Source organism: Salmo salar, chromosome 04 (assembly GCF_965601325.2).
Source record: "Salmo salar chromosome 04, fSalSal1, whole genome shotgun sequence".
Lineage (NCBI taxonomy): Eukaryota > Metazoa > Chordata > Actinopteri > Salmoniformes > Salmonidae > Salmo > Salmo salar.
The window spans coordinates 25,509,279-25,529,744 of NC_138294.1; the positions used below are offsets into that span (position 1 = coordinate 25,509,279).

Sequence of the window (20,466 nt, forward strand, 5' to 3'; positions counted from 1 at the left end):
TGTGCAACATGAGCTCATGGGTTCTCATGAAGTGTTTGATTAGATTTTCCATTACATTTGCATTGATGTCAGAGTGATTAGAGGGACAATATAGTGCTGAGTACCAGGCAGTTAGCAAGTTTAGTAGGCTACTAATGACGATCAGCAGCATCAGAGCTTGGAGAAGCCTAATTACTGTAACTAAACGGTCATGGGGAATTTGACTGCCTTCATGACTCGTGACCGCCGGTGTGGCGGTAAGGTCACTGCAACAGCCCTATTCCATACTTGGTGCAACGGGACCACTTGCCCTGCGGTAGCAGAGAGAACAGTCTATGACTTGGGTGGCTGGGGTCTTTGACAATGTTTAGGGTCTTCCTCTGACACCGTCTGGTATAAAGGTCCTGGACGGCAGGAGGTCGGCCCCAGTGAGGTACTGGGCCGTATGCACTACCCTCTATAGCGCTTTGCGGTTGGATGTCAAGCAGTTGCCATACCAAGCGGTGATGAAGCCAGTCAAGATGCTGTCATGGGTGCAGCTGTAGAACTTTTGGAGGATCTGAGGGCCCATGCCAAATATTTTCAGACTCTTGAGGGGGAAGAGGCATTGTCGTCCCTCTTCATGACTGTGTTGGTGTGTGTGTGGACCATGATAGGTCCTTAGTGATGTGGAAACTGAGGAACTTGTTGCACTCGAACCACTCATGTGAATGGGGCCGTGTTCAGCCCTTTGTTTCCTGTAATCCATGATCAGCTCCTTTGCCTTGCTGACGTTGAGGGAGAGGTTGTTGTCCTGGTACCACACTGCCACTTCTCTGACCTTCTCCCAATAGGCTATCTCATTGTCGTCGGTGATCAGGCCTACCACCGTCGTGTTGCATAAAACGTTAGACTATTCAAACATTTTCGTCAAACAGAATCAAATTTAACGTACGCCTTATCATGTGAAAATTATAGACCTTTCAAACGTTTTATGCAACATTATCTATATGCTTTCAATTTCCAAACCTAAAGGCATACCCAATTTAAGTATATTTTTTAAAGGTAGACTGAATGTCTATCAAGATGATGTTGCGCTCCAAAGGGATAACGTGAAATAACAATGGAGGTTATTGAAATAATCTAAAGAAAATTGAGATTATTTATTAGCCTAGTGGTTAAAACAATTTAGGCATATCATGTGAAATCATTGTCAAAAGCGCAAGAGATACTGTTGCAGGTAGGTCTAGATAATTTATGGATTGATCATATAGAAATATCAACACATTCTTTCAACAACTCCAAAGTAATTGCTTATGGTGCAGGAGCCACTGACTCGCTGCCCTTTTCTATTATCTAGACACTTGCTGGTAACTCAACTAGTTTGAACAGCTCATGAGTTCTCCTAAATATCTGTAGACTAGGTAGGACTCTTATGACTAAAGATTCTTCAAGCATAGCTTTTATTTTTACCCATAAGAGTAGGAGAGCTTTTACTCTGAGACTTTTTGTGGATGCGGGCCCTGGTCTTGATTCATTGTGTCTCGTGTGGGACCATGTTTTCATTTATTTAACCATTAAAGAGTATCAAGTAATAAAATCAGCTAACATGTTTGTATATTGCTCATAGCAAGCTCTCTTTGCCCAATCAGAAGATGCTCCATAGCAGGGTGCTCATATGAGTTGTCTTGATCCAACATCCTCTCACTCTGTATCTCTTACAGTCAGTAGACATGGAGGATGGGAAGCCTGATCTGCTGCTGGTCAAAGAGGAGTCCATAGAAGACGTACCAGAGAGCATTGACCTGTTAAGTGGACTAAAGATGGGGGAGCAAGGTAAGAGAAAAATACATATACAGTAATAGATTTTCAATGGGAATAGTAATGTGCCTGGCTATTCTTTTTTTTCAGAAAATTAAATCAATACAACTTATGTTTACATACCAAAACACACAATGCATGAATTTGACCAGGTAATTGACAAAAAAAACTCCATATGTAGAGTTTTCTCTGCCATGTTTTTTAAAAAGTATATTTTGTAACCTCTTCCTTCAGGTGGTTGGCTGGAGGTTAAAAGAGGAGACTGGGCGGCCATCTTGGATTCCCAGACCGGAGCAGCCAAGGGTCAAGGGGACGACATCACTGAGCTGGCCAGGGCCAGAGGCAACATAGTGGAGGTCAATGGATGGGACAGCGTCCTCAACTCTGGGCTGGGGAACAACACTGTTAACCACAACCCGAAACAGACTGTCGAACACAAAACAACCAAACTTAGTCTCCATGACAACAGACTGGCTGAGACCAGGGCGAGGCGTAGATTTGGTCTGCGAGGACGAGGTGGTGTCTGTATGCGGCAGGAGAGAACAGACACAGACTCGGCTAGCGATGCTCCGTCCTGCTCCTATAGTTGTGATTCAGAGAGACTGATGGCGCCTCAGGTTAACCCCCTAACAGGTGCTACCTTCAGCCTGCCTTCTATAGGATCTATCAACTGGAACATGGACCCTGCGACAACACAGACACTCCCTGGCCTTCATCCTCCTCACACTCCCCTAATGTTAAACCAGACCTCAGACAATGCCAGTGCCTCAACACCAAATGGCTACACAAGCCCATTGACAAATGACAGTAGTAGAGATGGAATCAGTAAAGGTGGTGGAGCCAAAGAGAAGCGATTCTCGTGTTCGTTCTGTGGGAAAGCGTTCAGTTTCCCCCAACAGGTGGAGATCCACCAGAGGATGCACACAGGGGAGAAACCGTTCAGCTGCAACCTGTGCCGGGCCAGTTTCTCACACTCATCCAGCCTGAAGAGGCACCAGAGGGTCCACACAGGGGAGAAACCATTTGGCTGCCACCTGTGCCGGGTCAGTTTCTCCCACACGTCCAGCCTGAAGAGGCACCTGAAGGTCCACACGGGAGAGAGGCCGTTCGCCTGTGCGCACTGCGAGAAGAGGTTCTCAGAGAGGAGCTACCTCAGGTTACACCAGCAGAAAATGCACACGGCCCATGTATAGTGACATATAATGTAGTATGAGTTAGTTTGTAGTTAATTATGTTGGTTTTGGATGTAGTAGGGAGCTGGATGAGGTGACATGAGGGAAGAATGAGTATGATGAGGCAGAGTAGATGATATGGTGATGGTTGGTGTGATGGTGTCTGTAAAAATGCTTCACTGATGAAGAGTGACAACCTTATCTTGTTGGCTATAGCCGTTCCGCCAGCGGAACGTCTAGCCAAAATCCAATGGAACAGAAGGGCGCGAAATAAAAAACATCAAAAATCTAATAATGTCAATTTCTCAAACATATGACTATTTGACACCATTTTAAAGATACACTTCTCCTTAATGTAACCACATTGTCCGATTTCGAAAAGGCTTTACAGCGAAAGCAAAACATTAGATTATGTTAGGAGAGTACATAAACAAAAATAACCACACAGCCATTTTCCAAGCAAGTATATGTGTCACAAAAACCCAAAACGCAGCTAAATGAAGCACTAACCTTTGACGATCTTCATCAGATGACATTCCTAGGACATCATGTTACACAATACATGTATGTTTTGTTCGATAAAGTTCATATTTATATCCAAAAACAGCATTTTACATTGGCGCGTGATGTTCAGAAAATGTATTCCCACCAAAACTTCCAGTGAATGAGCACATCAATTTACAAAAATACTCATCATAAACATTGACAAAATATATAACAATTATTTAAAGAATTATAGATATACTACTCCTTAATGCAACAGCTGTGTCAGATTTTAAAATAGCTTTACGGAGAAAGCACATTTTTCAATATTCTGAGTACATAGCTCGCCATCACAGCAAGCTATACAGACACCCGCCAAGTTCGGGGTCAACTAAACTCAGAATTAGTATTATAAATATTCTCTTACCTTTGCTGATCTTTGTCAGAATGCACTCCCAGGACTGCTACTTCCACAAGAAATGTTATTTTTGTTCAAAATAATCCATATTTATGTCCAAATACCTCCGTTTTGTTCGTGCATTCAGATCACTATCCAAAGGCATAATGCGCGAGCGCAGTTCCAGAGACGAAAAGTCAAAATGTTCCATTACTGTTCGTAGAAACATGTCAAACGTTGTTTGCAATCAATCTTTAGGGTATTTTTTACATAAAATTGCGATAATATTCCAACCGGACAATAGCGTATTCATTCCAGGAGAAAAAGATGGAACGGCGCGCTCGCGGGATCGCGCATACCCAAGCCCTTTGTCCATAGGCAGTCCACTGATTGACTGAGCTACTATTATCTGCCCAGTAACAGGAGAAGGCTGAAAGAACTTTCTGAAGGCTGTTGACAGCCAATGGAAGCCGTTGGAAGTGCAACGTGACCCCACAGACACTGTTGTTTCGATAAGGATTCAAAAGATGAACTGCAATTCTCAGATTTTCCACTTCCTGGTTGGATTTTTCTCAGGTTTTTGCCTGCCATATGAGTTCTGTTATACTCACAGACATCATTCAAACAGTTTTAGAAACTTCAGAGTGTTTTCTATCCAAATATACTAATAATATGCATATTCTAGTTTCTGAGCCAGAGTAGTAACCAGTTTAATTTGGGTACGTTTTTCATCCGGCCGTGAAAATACTGCCCCCTATAGCGAAGAGGTAATCATGGTGTTTGATGCTGGTGTTTTATAATGAGGAAATGATAGTGCCTTAGTTCATGTTTACTTGACATAAAGTAATGAAGCTGTGTGTAATGTAATGTTGAACCTTTTCCAAAGTATTCTGAAATTCATTTTATCAAAGAGAAGGGTACCAGATTTACAGAAAAGGTCAACTGTTACCATAGTGATAAAAGTTATTCTACTTGTCACTAGGGCTGTTGCGGTAATCCAGCATTCATGGGTCATGACCACAATAAAATTCTATGTGACCAATCATGGTAATCTCCTTTTCAGCACTCTGGACATACAGTTGAAGCCGGAAGTTTACATACACCTTAGCCAAATACATTTAAACTCAGTTTTTCACAATTCCTGACATTTAATCCTAGTAAAAATTCCCTGTTTTAGGTAAGTTAGGATCACAACTTTATTTTAAGAATGTGAAATGTCAGAATAATAGTAGAGAGAATGATTTATTTCAGCATTTGTTTATTTCATCACATTCCCAGTGGGTCAGAAGTTTACATACACTCAATTAGTATTTGGTAGCAATGCCTTTAAATTGTTTAACTTGGGTCAAACGTTTTGTGTAGCCTTCCACAAGCTTCCCACAATAAGTTGGGTGAATTTTGGCCCATTCCTCCTGACAGAGCTGGTGTAACTTAGTCAGGTTTGTAGGCCTCCTTGCTCGCACATGCTTTTTCAGTTCTGCCCACACATTTTCTATAGGATTGAGGTCAGGGCTTTGTGATGGCCTCTCCAATACCTTGACTTTGTTGTCCTTAAGGCATTTTTCCACAACTTTGGAAGTGTGCTTGGGGTCATTGTCCATTTGGAAGACCCATTTGCGACCAAGCATGATGCTGCCTCCCCCGTGCTTCACGGTTGGGATGGTGTTCTTCGGCTTGCAAGCATCCCCTTTTTTCCTCCAAACATAACGATGGTCATTATGGCCAAACAGTTCTATTTTTGTTTCATCAGACCAGAGGACATTTCTCCTTTGTCCCCTTGTGCAGTTGCAAACCGTAGTCTGGCTTTTTTTATGGCGGTTTTGGAGCAATGGCTTCTTCCTTGCTGAGCGGCCTTTCAGGTTATGTCGATATGGGACTCGTTTTACTGTGGATATATATACTTTTGTACCTGTTTCCTCCAGCATCTTCACAAGGTCCTTTGCTGTTGTTCTGGGATTGATTTGCACTTTTCGCACCAAAGTACGTTCATCTCTAGGAGACAGAATACGTCTCCTTCCTGAGCAGTATGATGGCTGCATGGTCCCATGGTGTTTATACTTGCGTACTATTGTTTGTACAGATGAATGTGGTACCTTCAGGCGTTTGGAAATTGCTCCCAAGGATGAACCGTAGTTGTGGAGGTCTACAATTTATTTTCAGAGGTCCTGGCTGATTTCTTTTGATTTTCCCATGATGTCAAGCAAAGAGGCACTGAGTTTGAAGGTAGACCTTGAAATACATCCACAGGTACACCTCCAATTGACTCAAATTATGTCAATTAGCCTATCAGAAGCTTCTAAAGCCATGACATCATTTTCTGGAATTTTCCAAGCTGTTTAAAGGCACAGTCAACTTAGTGTGTGTAAACTTCTGACCCACTGGAATTGTGATACAGTGAATTATAAGTGAAATAATCTGTCTGTAAACAACTGTTGGAAAAATGACTTGTGTCATGCGCAAAGTAGATATCCAAACTGACTTGCTAAAACTATGGTTTGTTAACAAGACATTTGTGGAGTGGTTGAAAAACTAGTTTTAATGACTCCAACCTAAGTGTATGTAAACTTCCGACTTCAACTATATGTTAGTAGTACCCAACTCGGTAACGATCATCAGGTCGCTAATGGCCTGTACCAAGGCTCGATTGTCCTTCTAGCCGCTCTGACATCAATGCAAATGTAATCGAAAATCACAAACACTTATCATCAAAACAGTATGTGCTTTTAAAACTCACCTCACTGTGATTGATTGATTGATCAATTTGAATACATTTGTTCAACAACCGATTGAATCTGAGTGGGAAAAATTGTCATAAACTGATTTAAGATATCTTTGGTACAAAATTGGCCTAGTCTAAGTAAACAAATTCAGAGTCTACATTATAGCGCATTTTTATTTTATTTTGTTTAGCCTAGTAATAGGGCACATTTCATATTTTTCATAATTAATAGGTTGCTACGTTACCTTTAGCTACAGAATATCTCACCGCCATGCCTTTCCATCTCCTCCCCGCTTTACTTCATGCCATTCTTCAGCGCGCAGAGAGAGGTGCTGTCAACAGTTTAATGAAATACTGTACGCAGTTTCGTTGTTAAAACATGTTACTATCGATGTTCCCTTACAGATTTCACTTGGTTTCCCAAATTAAGCACTGGGTAGCTGCAGGAACAGGATTGGAGTGCCCCATTGCATGCAGAGTTTGGGCAGAATATCTATCACATGAAGTAGTTTCCCCGAAATGGGACCAAGCTGCGGGAAAGTGACCTCCATTCGCTATTCGATACGGATGATATGCATTCTTTTCTCTTGCCCCTGTTTCTGCAAATGTGATAATGGGACATTCTAAATCTAAACTCATTTTACATATTAGTTAAGATTAAATTGAGAATAGTCTGGTGAAATAATGATCACTTGATGAGAGCAGTAGAGAACAGCATGTGCAGCCTGAGGCAAGGAACAGAGCACAAGCTTTTTTTGCGACTTTCTCAAATTCGTCAATAGCTTATCGTCGCATCATGAAGTCGATACCTTTTGATTTCTAAGGTATTCTAAGGTTTGTATCATTCACAACTAAAGTTGCCAAATTACAGAAAATCTGGCATATAGGACCTGTTTCAAATGATGACTTTTATGCTCAACATAGACACTTCATATGCGCACTCCTCCGGAATGGGAAAAATATAATTTCTATTTTAAGTTCAATTATAATCTTTTTACAATAACATCATATAATCTAAAATAATGGCATGGGACTTATAAGCATATCTTGTCTGCTAAATGAACAAGCCTACAGCATGGCGCATAGCCATAACATGATATTTATTTTTGACAGTGTACAGTAGGGCAACTCATTCTATTCTTCTGAAATACATTTTCTTCACATCATGTTTCTTTAGACTTGCCTAAAATAAATCATGGCTTTGTTGTGATGGTGTATATTCAATTGATTTATTATGTATTTTTAAATGTAGATGTTCAAAAGTTCATCAGCAGCTTGTATGCATGGAGGGCTGGAGATGCTCAACCTGTTTATGTTAATTACTGGTCAATTACCATGAGACCAGCAGGCTTTTGCATGACAACCAGCTGACAAAATGTCATGACCACCACAACCCTACTTATTGTTTTGTGCAATAAAAAGTACTGTAGTTTACATTGTGAGTGTATGACCATTTTGTTGAAATAAAATACAAAATTCATTCTGTGCTGACTGACTTGGTTATTTTTGTATCATTGCAGGGACTGAGTTTCCCTTATCTCAGTCGAACCAAAACATTATACTTCATTCTCGAATTAACACATGTACATTTTTTAAATAATTAACTCCAATGGCTCCATATCGTTAGGTACTTGAATCAGTGTTAGAGGCTTGACTGTGGTTTAACATTTTATAATATGTCATGTTTCTGTGTCTACAGCAGAGTTTCTTATATGAACCTTTTTATATGCTCTTTTGTACAATTTGTGTTTAGTCTGTAGTTCATGAGGACCTGCTGATATCTGGTGTTGCTGGCAGGAGAGAGTGGACCTCTGAAACGGCTGGTCACAAACCCGGGCCCAGCACCTTGGATCAGGAGCCATCGATCATCCTTCCTGAGTCGGAACCAGGACGGACCCACGAGGAACAGAGACCCCACCACCACACAGAACACAACCAGTGGACAGGTGGACTGAACAACCTCAGTCCTGGTGGTCATCAGAGAGACAGAGGCTCCAGTCAGGGATCCAGTCTGCAGCCCAGACCCTTCTCTTCACAGTCTCAGTGCAGGGATGAAGCATGTCCTGGGGCTGATGGAGATAAACCCTCCTGTTCCTATAATACAAACACCACAGTATCCATGATGAACAGAGCAGGTCACCTTAGGCTTCAGCCTTCACAGAGAGTGGTGGGAGACCCCCCTGGTGGTAGTCTAATGCCTGGTGACTGGGTTCATAGAAGGTCTGGGCCTGGACCTGTGTCTAGCCTTCCTCAGCTACCTCATAGTTACCTCACAAATACAGACAGGGTCAGGATGGGCGTTCACAACAAGAGCTCCTAGCCTATAACACAGCACACAATCCCAACAACACCCAAACAATGACTAGAGGTCAAGGAGGGAGCTCAAAGACTAACCACCTGATGGTGGTGGCTCCTGCTTCTACCTCCTCTGGTGTCATAGGGTCAAAACTTAAGAGGCCAAGCAATAGGACAGACGCGGACAAGCCGTATGACTGCCCCACATGTGGGAAGAGCTTTGCTGAGGCAAGGTATGTGAAGCAGCACCAGACTGTTCACACCAAGGAGAGGCCCTTCAAATGCAAACTATGTTCCAAGAGCTTCTCCTTCCTGAGTTACCTCATCAGACATAGGTGTTCCCACAGTGGGGAGAAATCAAAGCAATTCTTTAGCTGAAATATTATAGTTATCATGTGAAGTGTCCTGGGCTAAGAGTTTTTATTACTAAGTGCCTCAGTTGAGCATCTGGGTATGCTAACATTCTTACATAATACAGATTTGTTGTTTGGTGTGCTGGCATAGCCAAAACACTGTCCTTGAAGTCTAACACTATATGTAAATAGTGCATTCGGGAAAGTATTCAGACCCTATACTCAGTACTTTATTGAACCACTTTTGGCAGCGATTACAGCCTCGAGTCTTTTTGGGTATGATGCTACAAGCTTGGCACACCTGATTTTGGGGAGTTTCTCCCATCCTCTCAAGCTCTGTCAGGTTGGATGGTGGGCATCGTTGCACAGCTATTTTAAGGTCTCTCCAGAGATGTATGATCTGGTTCAATTCCTGGCTCTGGCTGGGCCACTCAAGGACATGCAGAGACTTGTCCCGAAGCCACTCCTGCATTGTCTTGGCTGTGTGCTTAGGGTCATTGTCCTGTTGGAAGGTGAACCTTCACCCCAGTCTGGGGTCCTGAGCGCTCTGGAGCAGGTTTTCATCAAGAATCTTTCTGTACTTTGCTCTGTTCATCTTTCCCTCAACCCTGACTAGTCTCCCAGTCCCTGCCACTGAAAAACATCCCCACAGCACGATGCTGCCACCACCATGCTTCACTGTAGGGATGGTGCCAGGTTTCCTCCAGACGTGACGCTTGACATTCAGGCCAAAGAGTTCAATCTTGGTTTTATCAGACCAGAGAATCTTGTTTCTCATGGTCAGTCTTTTAGGTGCCTTTTGGCAAACTCCAAGCGGGCTGTCATGTGCCTTTTACTGAGGAGTAATTCCTTCGACTTCATGGCTTGGTTTTTGCTCTGACATGCACTGTCAACTGTGGGACCTTACATAGACAGGTGTGTGCCTTTCCAAATCATGTCCAATCCATTGAATTTACCACAGGTGGAGTCCAATGAAGTTGTAGAAACATATCAAGGATGATCAATGGAAACCGGATGCACCGGAGCTCAATTTTGAGTCTCATAGCAAAGGGGCTGAATACTTATGTAAATAAGGTATTTGTTTTTTATTCGTAATAAATTTGCAAAAATGTCTAAAAAACTGTTTTCGCTTTGTCATTATGGGGTATTGTATGTTGATTGAGGAAAATAATCAATTTAATCAATTTTAGAATAAGGCTAACGTAACCAAATGTGGAAAAAGTGAAGGGGTCTGAATACTTTCCAAATACACTGTATATTCCCCCTTTGAATTTGTTTTTTACCTTTGTTCTAGTCAACAAACATAATGTCTCTCCCAACATTATTTTGCATAATCAGGTGGTACCTGTTCCTTTGTGTACTATAATTAGGTGATCAAATCTGTTAATGAGAAATCATGTTCTTTTGATATGTTTACTTTTTATGTACTTGTTTATCCTTTAGAATAAAACGTGGCCTCCTTTTCCTACGAACCTATGATAGGGTTTCCACTAGATTCCACGGCCACTGTCAAAATTGGCTATATCGTAAAATTGAATGATAACAAATATTAGCTTTTTGGTCTGAATTTAAGGTTCGTTTTAAAATCAAATGTTAAGAAGATACATTGTAGGAATAGGCAGGGTTTAGACATAATTATGACTTTGGCTGTGGATACTAGTGACAACTGCTTGAAAGATACTGATCATGATTAGGTTTGACGTGTAACGTAATAAGCAGTACCGTTATTCAAGAACATCGCGCATACCCTTTATTTAGCCACACCCTTCTATGACGCCTACCAATAACATAATTTCTCTTCAGTGTAAACGGAAGTAAATTACGAAGAACAATTTCCACGTTAGCGTGTTTATTGTTGCTATTTAGACGTGTAGTAACACAATGGCACTTAAAATTATTCATTTAACTGCACAGAATCACATACTTACCCTATGTAGTCTTTAATACACGTTGGAGACAGGACTTGGTGATATCTAGTTAATGCTAGCTGCTAACAATGGCTGACGGTATGGTTTTCCACACTCAAATAGCCTCCATCATGGAGGTGCTAGCGAATGCAGCCGTGGCAGAGATCTGTAAACTCGTAGACGACGACTATGCAGTGTTTCGTTTGGAAATAACTCAAAGCCAGAAAGAAAACAGGGCATTGCGGAGGAAACTACAGCTATTTGAACTGAAGATGGCACGGGAGCGCGTCCTAGCCAGTCGTCCCAGTAGTGTCAAGATTCTCGACCGGTACAGAGCAATGGCTAGAGGTATATTCTGCCGAGGCTACGCGGCCTGTCTCCGTTCATATATAGCTCAGTGCCTGTCTCTTCGTTCTGCACGTGTTCAGATGTGTTACCCAGAATTGGGTCTTGGTCAGTTGTTGGATAGTATGCAATAATGCCCCTGATTACTTAGCTATCTTGCGTAAAGACACTATCAGATTCTTGATATGCTGCATTTCTTATTATTTACTCAATGAAAACAATGTGATACATGGAACATAATACATCAATAAATAAATAGTATATCAAGAAGTTGTTACCTTAAATCATTGCCAATTTTAGACAGTGTCAATAGGGTACAATATAGCGTTGAGCATTGACAGTACCGAACTTAACCCCATCTTTCCCCCAATCACTCTCTCAGGTGAAGGACATCTCACTGGAGGCCACAGGAGCTTTGTGAAGACAGGGGGACACAATACATGGGGAGATGACCAACCAATCACTGTTGATGAGGAGAGTGGAACCACAACCCAGCATGTTATGGTGATAGAGGTTAGTGTAATAGTGTTGCATAAAAATGTTTTACTTTGTAAATCAATAGCCCGTTAATTTCAGCAAAGCTTTCTTCAGCTATTGACTTGCGTACATGCACATCTACCATAGGGGAGCTTGTTTGACTTCCCTACGACATTGTTATCCAATTTAGGTAACAACCTCATCTCTTCTTGTGTCAGTCTGCAGAGGCTGCAGGTCCTGGGGTCAAGCAGGAGAGGTCTGAAGGAGAGGAGGACCCACGTCACAGCAGAGTCATTCAGACTGGAACGGCTGAAGTGCCCCCTGTAGCCACAGAGGACCCCGCCACAGTGCAGCCCAGGACCCAACGCAGCATCACGGAGGTCAGAGACAGACACAAGTCAGAGACAGACACAGAGACTTTAACTGTAACACAAAGGCTTTTACACACAGGATCTGACCACAGATCAGACCCAGAGCGACTGGGTCTGGGGCCACTGGGCTGTCCTCCTGTTCCCGGTTCAGAGTATTTACTTTACGGTAACCCAAGCATGAGGGCTGTTAATTCCCATCCGGACTCAGGTGACGCGTCAGAGACTGACAATGATCCGTCTTGTTCTTACGCTACAGAGATGGAGCCTGGCAACATGCGATTGGGTTTAGAGACACACACTGATCTGTCTACAGGGGACTGGAACCGGTACAGTAGTAGTGTATACTCTGAAGGGTGCCTAGATGAGAAAGGGGAGGGTCTGGTTGTAGAGGAAGTGACTGTGAAAGTGGAGGGCGACGTTCCTCCCACATGGAATGCAGATAGTCACCTAGGAGACGGACACTCACAGGGCAGAGATTTCTTAGATTACAGGGGAAGCTTAGAGACAAATCAAAATGTTGAGACCCACTCCCCTTTACACGCACTCAGGGATCACGACCCAGTGTCCACGTCGATGGGGCATTCCGATTCACACGTCCTTTTCAATCAGGTATTGAAATCAAACGACAGGGCTAGAGCCCAGGTTCAGGGAGGGGGAGAAACATTAGGCGGTAGTAAAGAGAAACGGTTCCTCTGCAGGTTCTGTAACAAAGGTTTCAGCTGCCCCCAGAAGGTGGAGATCCACCAGAGGGTCCACACAGGGGTGAAACCCTTCAGTTGCACCCAATGTCCCATGCGCTTCGCCCAGGCTGGCAACCTGAAGAGGCACCAGAGGGTCCACACAGGAGTGAAACCCTTCAGCTGTACCCAGTGTCCCATGTGCTTCGCCCAGGCTGGTGACCTGAAGAGGCACCAGAGGGTCCACACAGGGGAAAAACCCTACAGCTGTACCCAGTGTCCCATGCGCTTCGCCCAGGCTGGTCACCTGAAGATGCACCTGAAGGTCCACACGGGAGAAAGGCCATTTGCCTGTACACACTGCGGGAAGAGGTTTTCAGAGAGGAGCTACCTTAGGATACACCAGCAGAAAAAACATTCCACTCTATAAAATATAAAGTCACCATTCCAATCGATAGCTTCTGATGTTTAGATCCTACCCTTCATTAAAGACAAAGATTAATTGTCATTGTTGTCAACCGAAAAGACCCACAGGTGCATTTGGAATAATGAGAGTAACACATTTCAGTGTTTAATATACCTGAGTAGAATATTGCATCCAGACATTGTGTGATACATTGTATAATACTGTATGATATACTGTATAACCCTAAAAAATGTCTGTTACATAGTGTTTGTACTGTGTAGGATATGATGTTCACAAATGCCTGTTTCATTACTTCCATTCAACTACAATTTTTCCCCCCAAGACACTTTTAATGAGAAAACGAATGCAGTTTATTAAGTTCATGCAGAGGTTTAGTTGAGACGTGTATGTGTGGTTTTCATATGGTGTATTTAACGACTTCCTCCTGTGATTGATCTTTTTCTGTTGTAAAGTGATATCCCAAGTCTAAATAAATAAATACAAATTTAGCAAAAGTTTTTTTGTTACACAACTGCAAACTTCAAGGAGTAGGGCATTCAATGAGTTGGTTTGATAGGAAGTTGTGATGCCATCGGCCTAGTGAACAAAAAAGGGCCACCCACTTGTGCTATAGATGTATGTGCCTTTTAAGTAAATCCGCTGTTAAATGAGGTGAAAAGGCGACTGGATTGCCACCTTAACACTTGTTCATGTTTAATAAACACAGAATTAGACTTTTCATTCTAAGACTCATTGAGACTCTCTTTAGTATACATCACATCCCATCTCACCCTATTCTGCATACACCCGACAGTGCTTTATAACCATTATAGACTTTGTTAATATAGGCACACTTACCCGCACACTAACAAACACCTACTGTATACGTCAAAATAGTTTTCAGGTTTGTCTGATGACTTTTGATTTATCATAGCCGACTTATTTTTACCCACAACATCATATTTATGTCCAGCATGCTGGGTTTTACAACAATGAAATCATTCTGTAACTACAGTATAGGACTCAAACGTAGTGGGGATAGGTAAACACTCCATGTTGAAAGTGTGTTTATTATCTGTGTGTACGTACCTGAGGGAGTGTATGTCTGTGTAATCTGTATCACCTCTCTCTTCCAGGAGGAGGAGGGTGTGAGGTCTAGACTACACCTCCTCCTGAACCCACAGAGGAAACACACACAGTCACACTGAGGTGAGCCACTGTAAACAATTGTCTGCATGGTATTAAAACCTCTCTGGGGTATGTGGGACGCTAGCGTCCCACTCGCCAACAGCCAGTGAAATAGCAGAGCGCCAAATTCAAAACAACAAAAATCTCATAATTCAAATTTCTCACACATACAAGTATTATAAACCATTTTAAAGATAATCTTCTCGTCAATCCAACCACAGTGTCCAATTTCAAAAAGGCTTTACGGCGAAAGCATATCATTAGATTATGTTAGGACAGCACCTAGACAAGAAAAACCACAGCCATTTTCCAAGCAAGGAGAGGCATCACAAAAACCAGAAATACAGCTAAAATGAATCACTAACCTTTGATGATCTTCATCAGATGGCACTCATAGGACTTCATGTTACACAATACATGTATGTTTTGCTCGATAAAGTTCATATTTATATCCAAAAACCCCATTTTACATTGGCGTGTAATGTTCAGAAATGTTTTCCCTCCCAAAACTTCCGGTGAATGAGCACATCAATTTCCAGAAATACTCATAAACTTTGATAAAAGATACAAGTGTTATGCACATAATTATAGATAAACTTCTCCTTAATGCAACCGCTGTGTCAGATTTCAAAAAAGCTTTATGGCGAAAGCACACTTTGCAATAATCTGAGTACAGTGCTCAGAAACCAAATCAAGCCATACAGATACCCGCCATGTTGTGGAGTCAACAGAAGTCAGAAATAGCATTATAAATATTCACTTACCTTTGAGGATCTTCATCAGAATGCACTCCCAGGAATCCCAGGTCCACAATAAATGTTTGTTTTCTTCGATAAAGTTTATCTTTATGTCCAAATACCTCCATTTTGTTCGCGCGTTAGATTCACTATTCCAAATGCAGAAGGAGCGCGCACTAAAGTCCAGACGAAAAGTCAAAAAAGTTATATTACAGTTTGTAGAAACATGTCAAACGATGTGTAGAATCAATCTTTAGGATGTTTTTATCATAAATCTTCAAAAATATTCCAAACGGACAATTCCTTTGTCTTCATAAAGGAAAGAGAACTGAGCTCGTGCTCATGGCCATGCGCGTAACTAAAATAATGGCCAACTGACCGACACCTGACTCAATCAGCTCTTATTCTCTCCCCATTCACAGTAGAAGCCTGAAACAACGTTCTAAAGACTGTTGACATCTAGTGGAAGCCTTAGGAAGTGCAATATGACCCCATTGACACTGTAAATTGGATAGGCAATCACTTGAAAAACTACAAACCTCAGATTTCCACACTTCCTGGTTGGATTTTTCTCAGGTTTTTGCCTTCCATATGAGTTCTGTTATACTCAGACATCATTCAAACAGTTTTAGAAACTTCAGAGTGTTTTCTATCCAAATCTACTAATTATATGCATATTCTAGCTTTTGGGCCTGAGTAGCAGGCAGTTTACTCTGGGCACGCTTTTCATCCGGACGTGAAAATACTGCCCCCTACCCCAAAGAAGTTTTAAGTCAGGTCCAATATCCACAAAGCAACTCAGAGTAGATAATAATGAATAAGACTATGTAGACAGGTAAGGACATGATCCTTTATCAGCACTTCTACTCTGAGACTCTTTGCGGATATGGGACCATGCTTTTGAATTATCAAATCATTAGAGTGTCAAGTAATCAAATCATCTATCACTTTTCCAAATCAACTACTATGTTTGCATAATACTCATAGCAATCCCTCATTGCCCATACAGAATATGCTCCATAGCAGGGTGCTCATATCAGATTTCTTGATCCAACATCCTCTCACTCTGTATCTCTTACAGTCAGTAGACAGGGAGGATGGGAAGCTTGATCTGCTGCTGGTTAAAGAGGAAACCATAGAAGACAGTCCCGAGAGCATTGACCTGCTGAGTGGACTAAAGATGGGGGAGCAAGGTAAGAGAGAAATACATATAGTCTACATACAGTAATAGATCTTCAATGAGATGCCATCTTGGATTCCCAGACCGGTGCAGCCAAGGGCCCAGGGCACATCAGCAAGCAGGCCAGGACCAGAGGCGACATAGTGGAGGGGGGATGCTGTGGGATTATTTAAGATACTCTTTGAAGAGGTAGTGTTTCAGTTGTTTTCAGAAGATGGGCAGGAACTCTGCTGGCCTAGCTTCAGGGGGAAGCTGGTTCAGGGCATAAAATTAACACCTGCTACACCGGTAGATTTAGGTATTGGCGGGGAAGAATTTCTATTTCACCAGCCACGTTGGCAGGTGGTCAATTTCCAGGGCTCTACAGTGCCAGCATTACATTTACAAATAAAAATAGTCAAACGTCAAGTATGAGCACATCTGTTTTGTTTCATAGCTGCTAATCGCACAAAGAAATAGGAATCCTATATCCCACCTCGCGCAGCAACACTTCCTGGCTGGGGAGCTGTGTGCACTGACTGAAGTGCTGAGAAATTCATTTTTAGAGGCGCTGCACACAGGCGTAAAAGTTTGTCTAATTTACTCAAGTCTACAAAGTGAGACTTTGTCCTCGTGTTTCTTGGCTATTTACATTGTTTTGTTCACAAGCTCGGTTATTTTTCAACATTACTTTGATTCTGCTACTTCAATTGATAGTGAAGAGACACCCTAGTCCGATCCAAAATCTCACACGCGCACAGACACACCTGACATGACTCGAGTGGCCCCGATACCACGGTAACCTCCCCCCTTAAAGGGGCAGCTGAACATTTTGTCTCTGATATTTTGGTTAAAAGACTCAGGTCACAAAATGTTGTATGAAGTTGACCAAAATACCACATTACTTCATACTAATACATTCCTTGTTTTGAAACATCAAAGTATGGCCATCCGTTTTATTGTTGTTCATGTATTTGCATCCTGTAGCACAAACTCAAAAAAGGTCTGGGACACTGTAAAGTCCATGGAGAATAAGAGGACCTCCTACCAGCTGCCCACTGCACTGAGGCTAGGAAACACTGTCACCACCGATAAATCCACTATAATTGAGAATTTCAATAAGCATTTTTCTACGGCTGGCCATGCTTTCCACCTGGCTACCCCTACCCCGGTCAACAGCCCTCCACCCCCCACAGCAACTCGCCCAAGCCTCCCCACTTCTCCTTCACCCAAATCCAGATAGCTGATGTTCTGAAAGAGCGGCAAAATCTGGACCCCTACAAATCAGCCGGGCTAGACAATCTGAACCCTCTTTTTCTAAAATTATCTGCCGAAATTGTTGCAACCCTATTTCGTATCGTCTGAGATTCCCACAGATTGGAAAGCTGCCGCGGTCATCCCCCTCTTCAAAGGGGGAGACACTCTAGACCCAAACTGCTACAGACCTATATCTATTCTACTCTGCCTTTCTAAGGTTTTCGAAAGCCAAGTTAACAAACAGATTACCGACCATTTCGAATCCCACCATACCTTCTCCACTATGCAATCTGGTTTCAGAGCTGGTCATGGGTGCACCTCAGCCACGCTCAAGGTCCTAAACAATCTCATAACCGCCATCGATAAGAGACATTACTGTGCAGCCGAATTCATCGACCTGGCTAAGGCTTTCGACTCTGTCAATCACAACATTCTTATTGGCAGACTCAACTGCCTTGGTTTCTCAAATGATTGCCTCGCCTGGTTCACCAACTACTTCTCTGATAGAGTTCAGTGTGTCAAATGGGGGTGCCACAGGGTTCAATTCTCGGGCCGACTCTCTTCTCTGTATACATCAATGACGTCGCTCTTGCTGCTGGTGATTCTTTGATCCATCTCTACGCAGACGACACCATTCTGTATACCTCTGCCCCTTCTTTGGACACTGTGTTAACTAACCTCCAGACAAGCTTCAATGCCATACAACTCTCCTTCCGTGGCCTCCAACTGCTCTTAAATGCAAGTAAAACTAAATGCATGCTCTTCAACCGATCACTGCCCGCACCTGCCCGCCCGTCCTGCATCACTACTCTGGACGGTTATGTGGACAACAGAGAATATGAGAATACAGAGAATATGTGGACAACTACAAATACCTAGGTGTCTGGTTAGACTGTAAACTCTTCTTCCAGACTCAAATTAAGCATCTCCAATCCAAAATGAAATCTAGAATCGGCTTCTTATTTTGCAACAAAGCATCCTTCACTCATGCTGCCAAACATACCCTCGTAAAACTGACTATCCTACCGATCCTCGACTTCGGCGATGTCATTTACAAAATAGCCTCCAACACTCTACTCAACAAATTGGATGCAGTCTATCACAGTGCCATCCGATTTGTCACCAAAGCCCCATATACTACCCACCACTGCGACCTGTACGCTCTCGTTGGCTGGCCCTCACTTCATACTCGTCGCCAAATCTACTGGCTCCAGGTAATCTACAAGTCTCTGCTAGGTAAAGCCCCGCCTTATCTCAGCTCACTGGTCACCATAGCAGCACCCACCCATAGCACGCTCCAGCAGGTATGTCTCACTGGTCACCCCCAAAGCCAATTCTTCCTTCGGCCGCCTCTCCTTCCAGTTCTCTGCTGCTAATGACTGGAACGAACTGCAAAAATCACTAAAGCTGGAGACTCTTACCTCCCTCAGTAGCTTTAAGCACCAGCTGTCAGAGCAGCTCACAGATAACGGCACCTGTACATAGCCCATCTGTAAATAGCCCATCCAATCTACCGCATCCCCAAACTGTATTTATCTTGCTCCTTTGCACCCTAGTATCTCTTCTTGCACATTCATCTTCTGCACATTCTACCATTCCAGTGTTTAATTGCTATATTGTAATTACTTCGCCACTATGGCCTATTTATTGCCTTACCTCCCTTATCCTACCTCATTTGCACATGCTGTATATTTACTTTTCTACTGTATTATTGATTGTATGCTTGTTTATTCCATGTGTAACTCTGTGTTGTTGTATGTGTTGAACTGCTTTGCTTTATCTTGGCCAGGTCGCAGTTGCAAATGAGAACTAGCCTACCTGGTTATATAAAGGTGAAATAAAAAAAATTATTAAAAAAATGTAATAAATGGTAAAAAATCAGAGTGCCTGGTACATTTTTTTTAAATCTACCTGCCACTGTGGCCGGTTGTCCAAAAACAACATTTTAGGCCCTCTACTGGTTCCACCATTTGGGTTTCAGGACAAAGAAGAGCTTGGACTGGGCTGATTGGTTGCTGCCCTCCCATAGGGGGGGGAGGGCCAAGAGACCAGAGGTGGCAGAACGGAGTACTCGGGTTGAGGTGTAGGGTTTGAGCATAGCCTGAAGGTAGGGAGGGGCAATTCACCTTGCTGCTCCATAGGCAAGTACCATGGTCTTGTAGTGGATGCGATCTTGGACTGGAAGCCAGTGGAGTATGCGTGGTGTGACATGGGAGAATTGGTGAAGGTTGAACACCAAGCCTGCTGCAGCGTTCTTGATAAGGATTTGATGGCACAAGCGACAAGCCCCGCCAACAGAGAGTTGCAGTAGTCCAGACCGTGTTGAAGACAGTGCATAGATCAAGGACGATGAGAACAGAGAGAGAGTCGGCTTTGGCAATGCAGAGAGCCTCCGTGACACAGAGAAGAGCAGTCTCGGTTGAGTGACCCATTGTTCTGAGAGGAATAGCGAGAGAGTTCGTCAGAGACAGAACACTAGTGTTTTGGAAAGAAAATAAATAAGGAATACCGGTCTGTAGTTTGACGTCTGAGGGGTCGAGTGTCAGTTTCTTGAGAATGTGACGACTCTGGCCATTTTGAAGTGAAGAGGGGACACAGCCAGTGGTCAGGGATGAGGGAAGTGAGGAATGGGAGGTCTCCAGATATGGTCTGGAGAAGGGAGTCGAGCGGGCAGGTGTTCGGGTGGCCCAGACCTCACTAGTCGCAGAATTTCATCTGGAGAGAGAGGGGAGAAAGAGGTCAAG

At 42.9% G+C, this 20,466-nt stretch overlaps 2 protein-coding genes and 1 long non-coding RNA gene across 3 annotated transcripts in view; 2 read left to right on the plus strand and 1 right to left on the minus strand.

Annotated features, from left to right (window-relative positions):
• The window catches only part of LOC106602415 (uncharacterized), a 25,103-nt gene extending 17,066 nt beyond the window's left edge, over nt 1-8,037 (plus strand). Inside the window, exons 5-6 of the mRNA XM_045717546.2 lie at nt 1,683-1,794; nt 2,014-8,037. Coding sequence (XP_045573502.1) covers nt 1,683-1,794; nt 2,014-2,972 — 1,071 coding nt within the window. The 3' untranslated portion in view covers nt 2,973-8,037. The remainder of the gene's footprint in view (nt 1-1,682; nt 1,795-2,013) is intronic.
• Nucleotides 7,634-11,263, minus strand: LOC123742539 (uncharacterized). Its single transcript, XR_006769717.2, has 2 exons — nt 11,127-11,263; nt 7,634-8,644 (listed from the first exon to the last, which is right to left on the minus strand). It is a non-coding gene; the product is annotated as an uncharacterized LOC123742539 (long non-coding RNA).
• Nucleotides 11,195-14,249, plus strand: LOC106602425 (uncharacterized). Its single transcript, XM_014195053.3, has 3 exons — nt 11,195-11,453; nt 11,833-11,963; nt 12,146-14,249. Exons 1-3 carry the CDS (start codon nt 11,195-11,197, stop codon nt 13,403-13,405), a joined length of 1,650 nt encoding a protein of 549 aa, XP_014050528.2. The 3' UTR covers nt 13,406-14,249.
• Nucleotides 14,250-20,466: the final 6,217 nt, after the last annotated feature.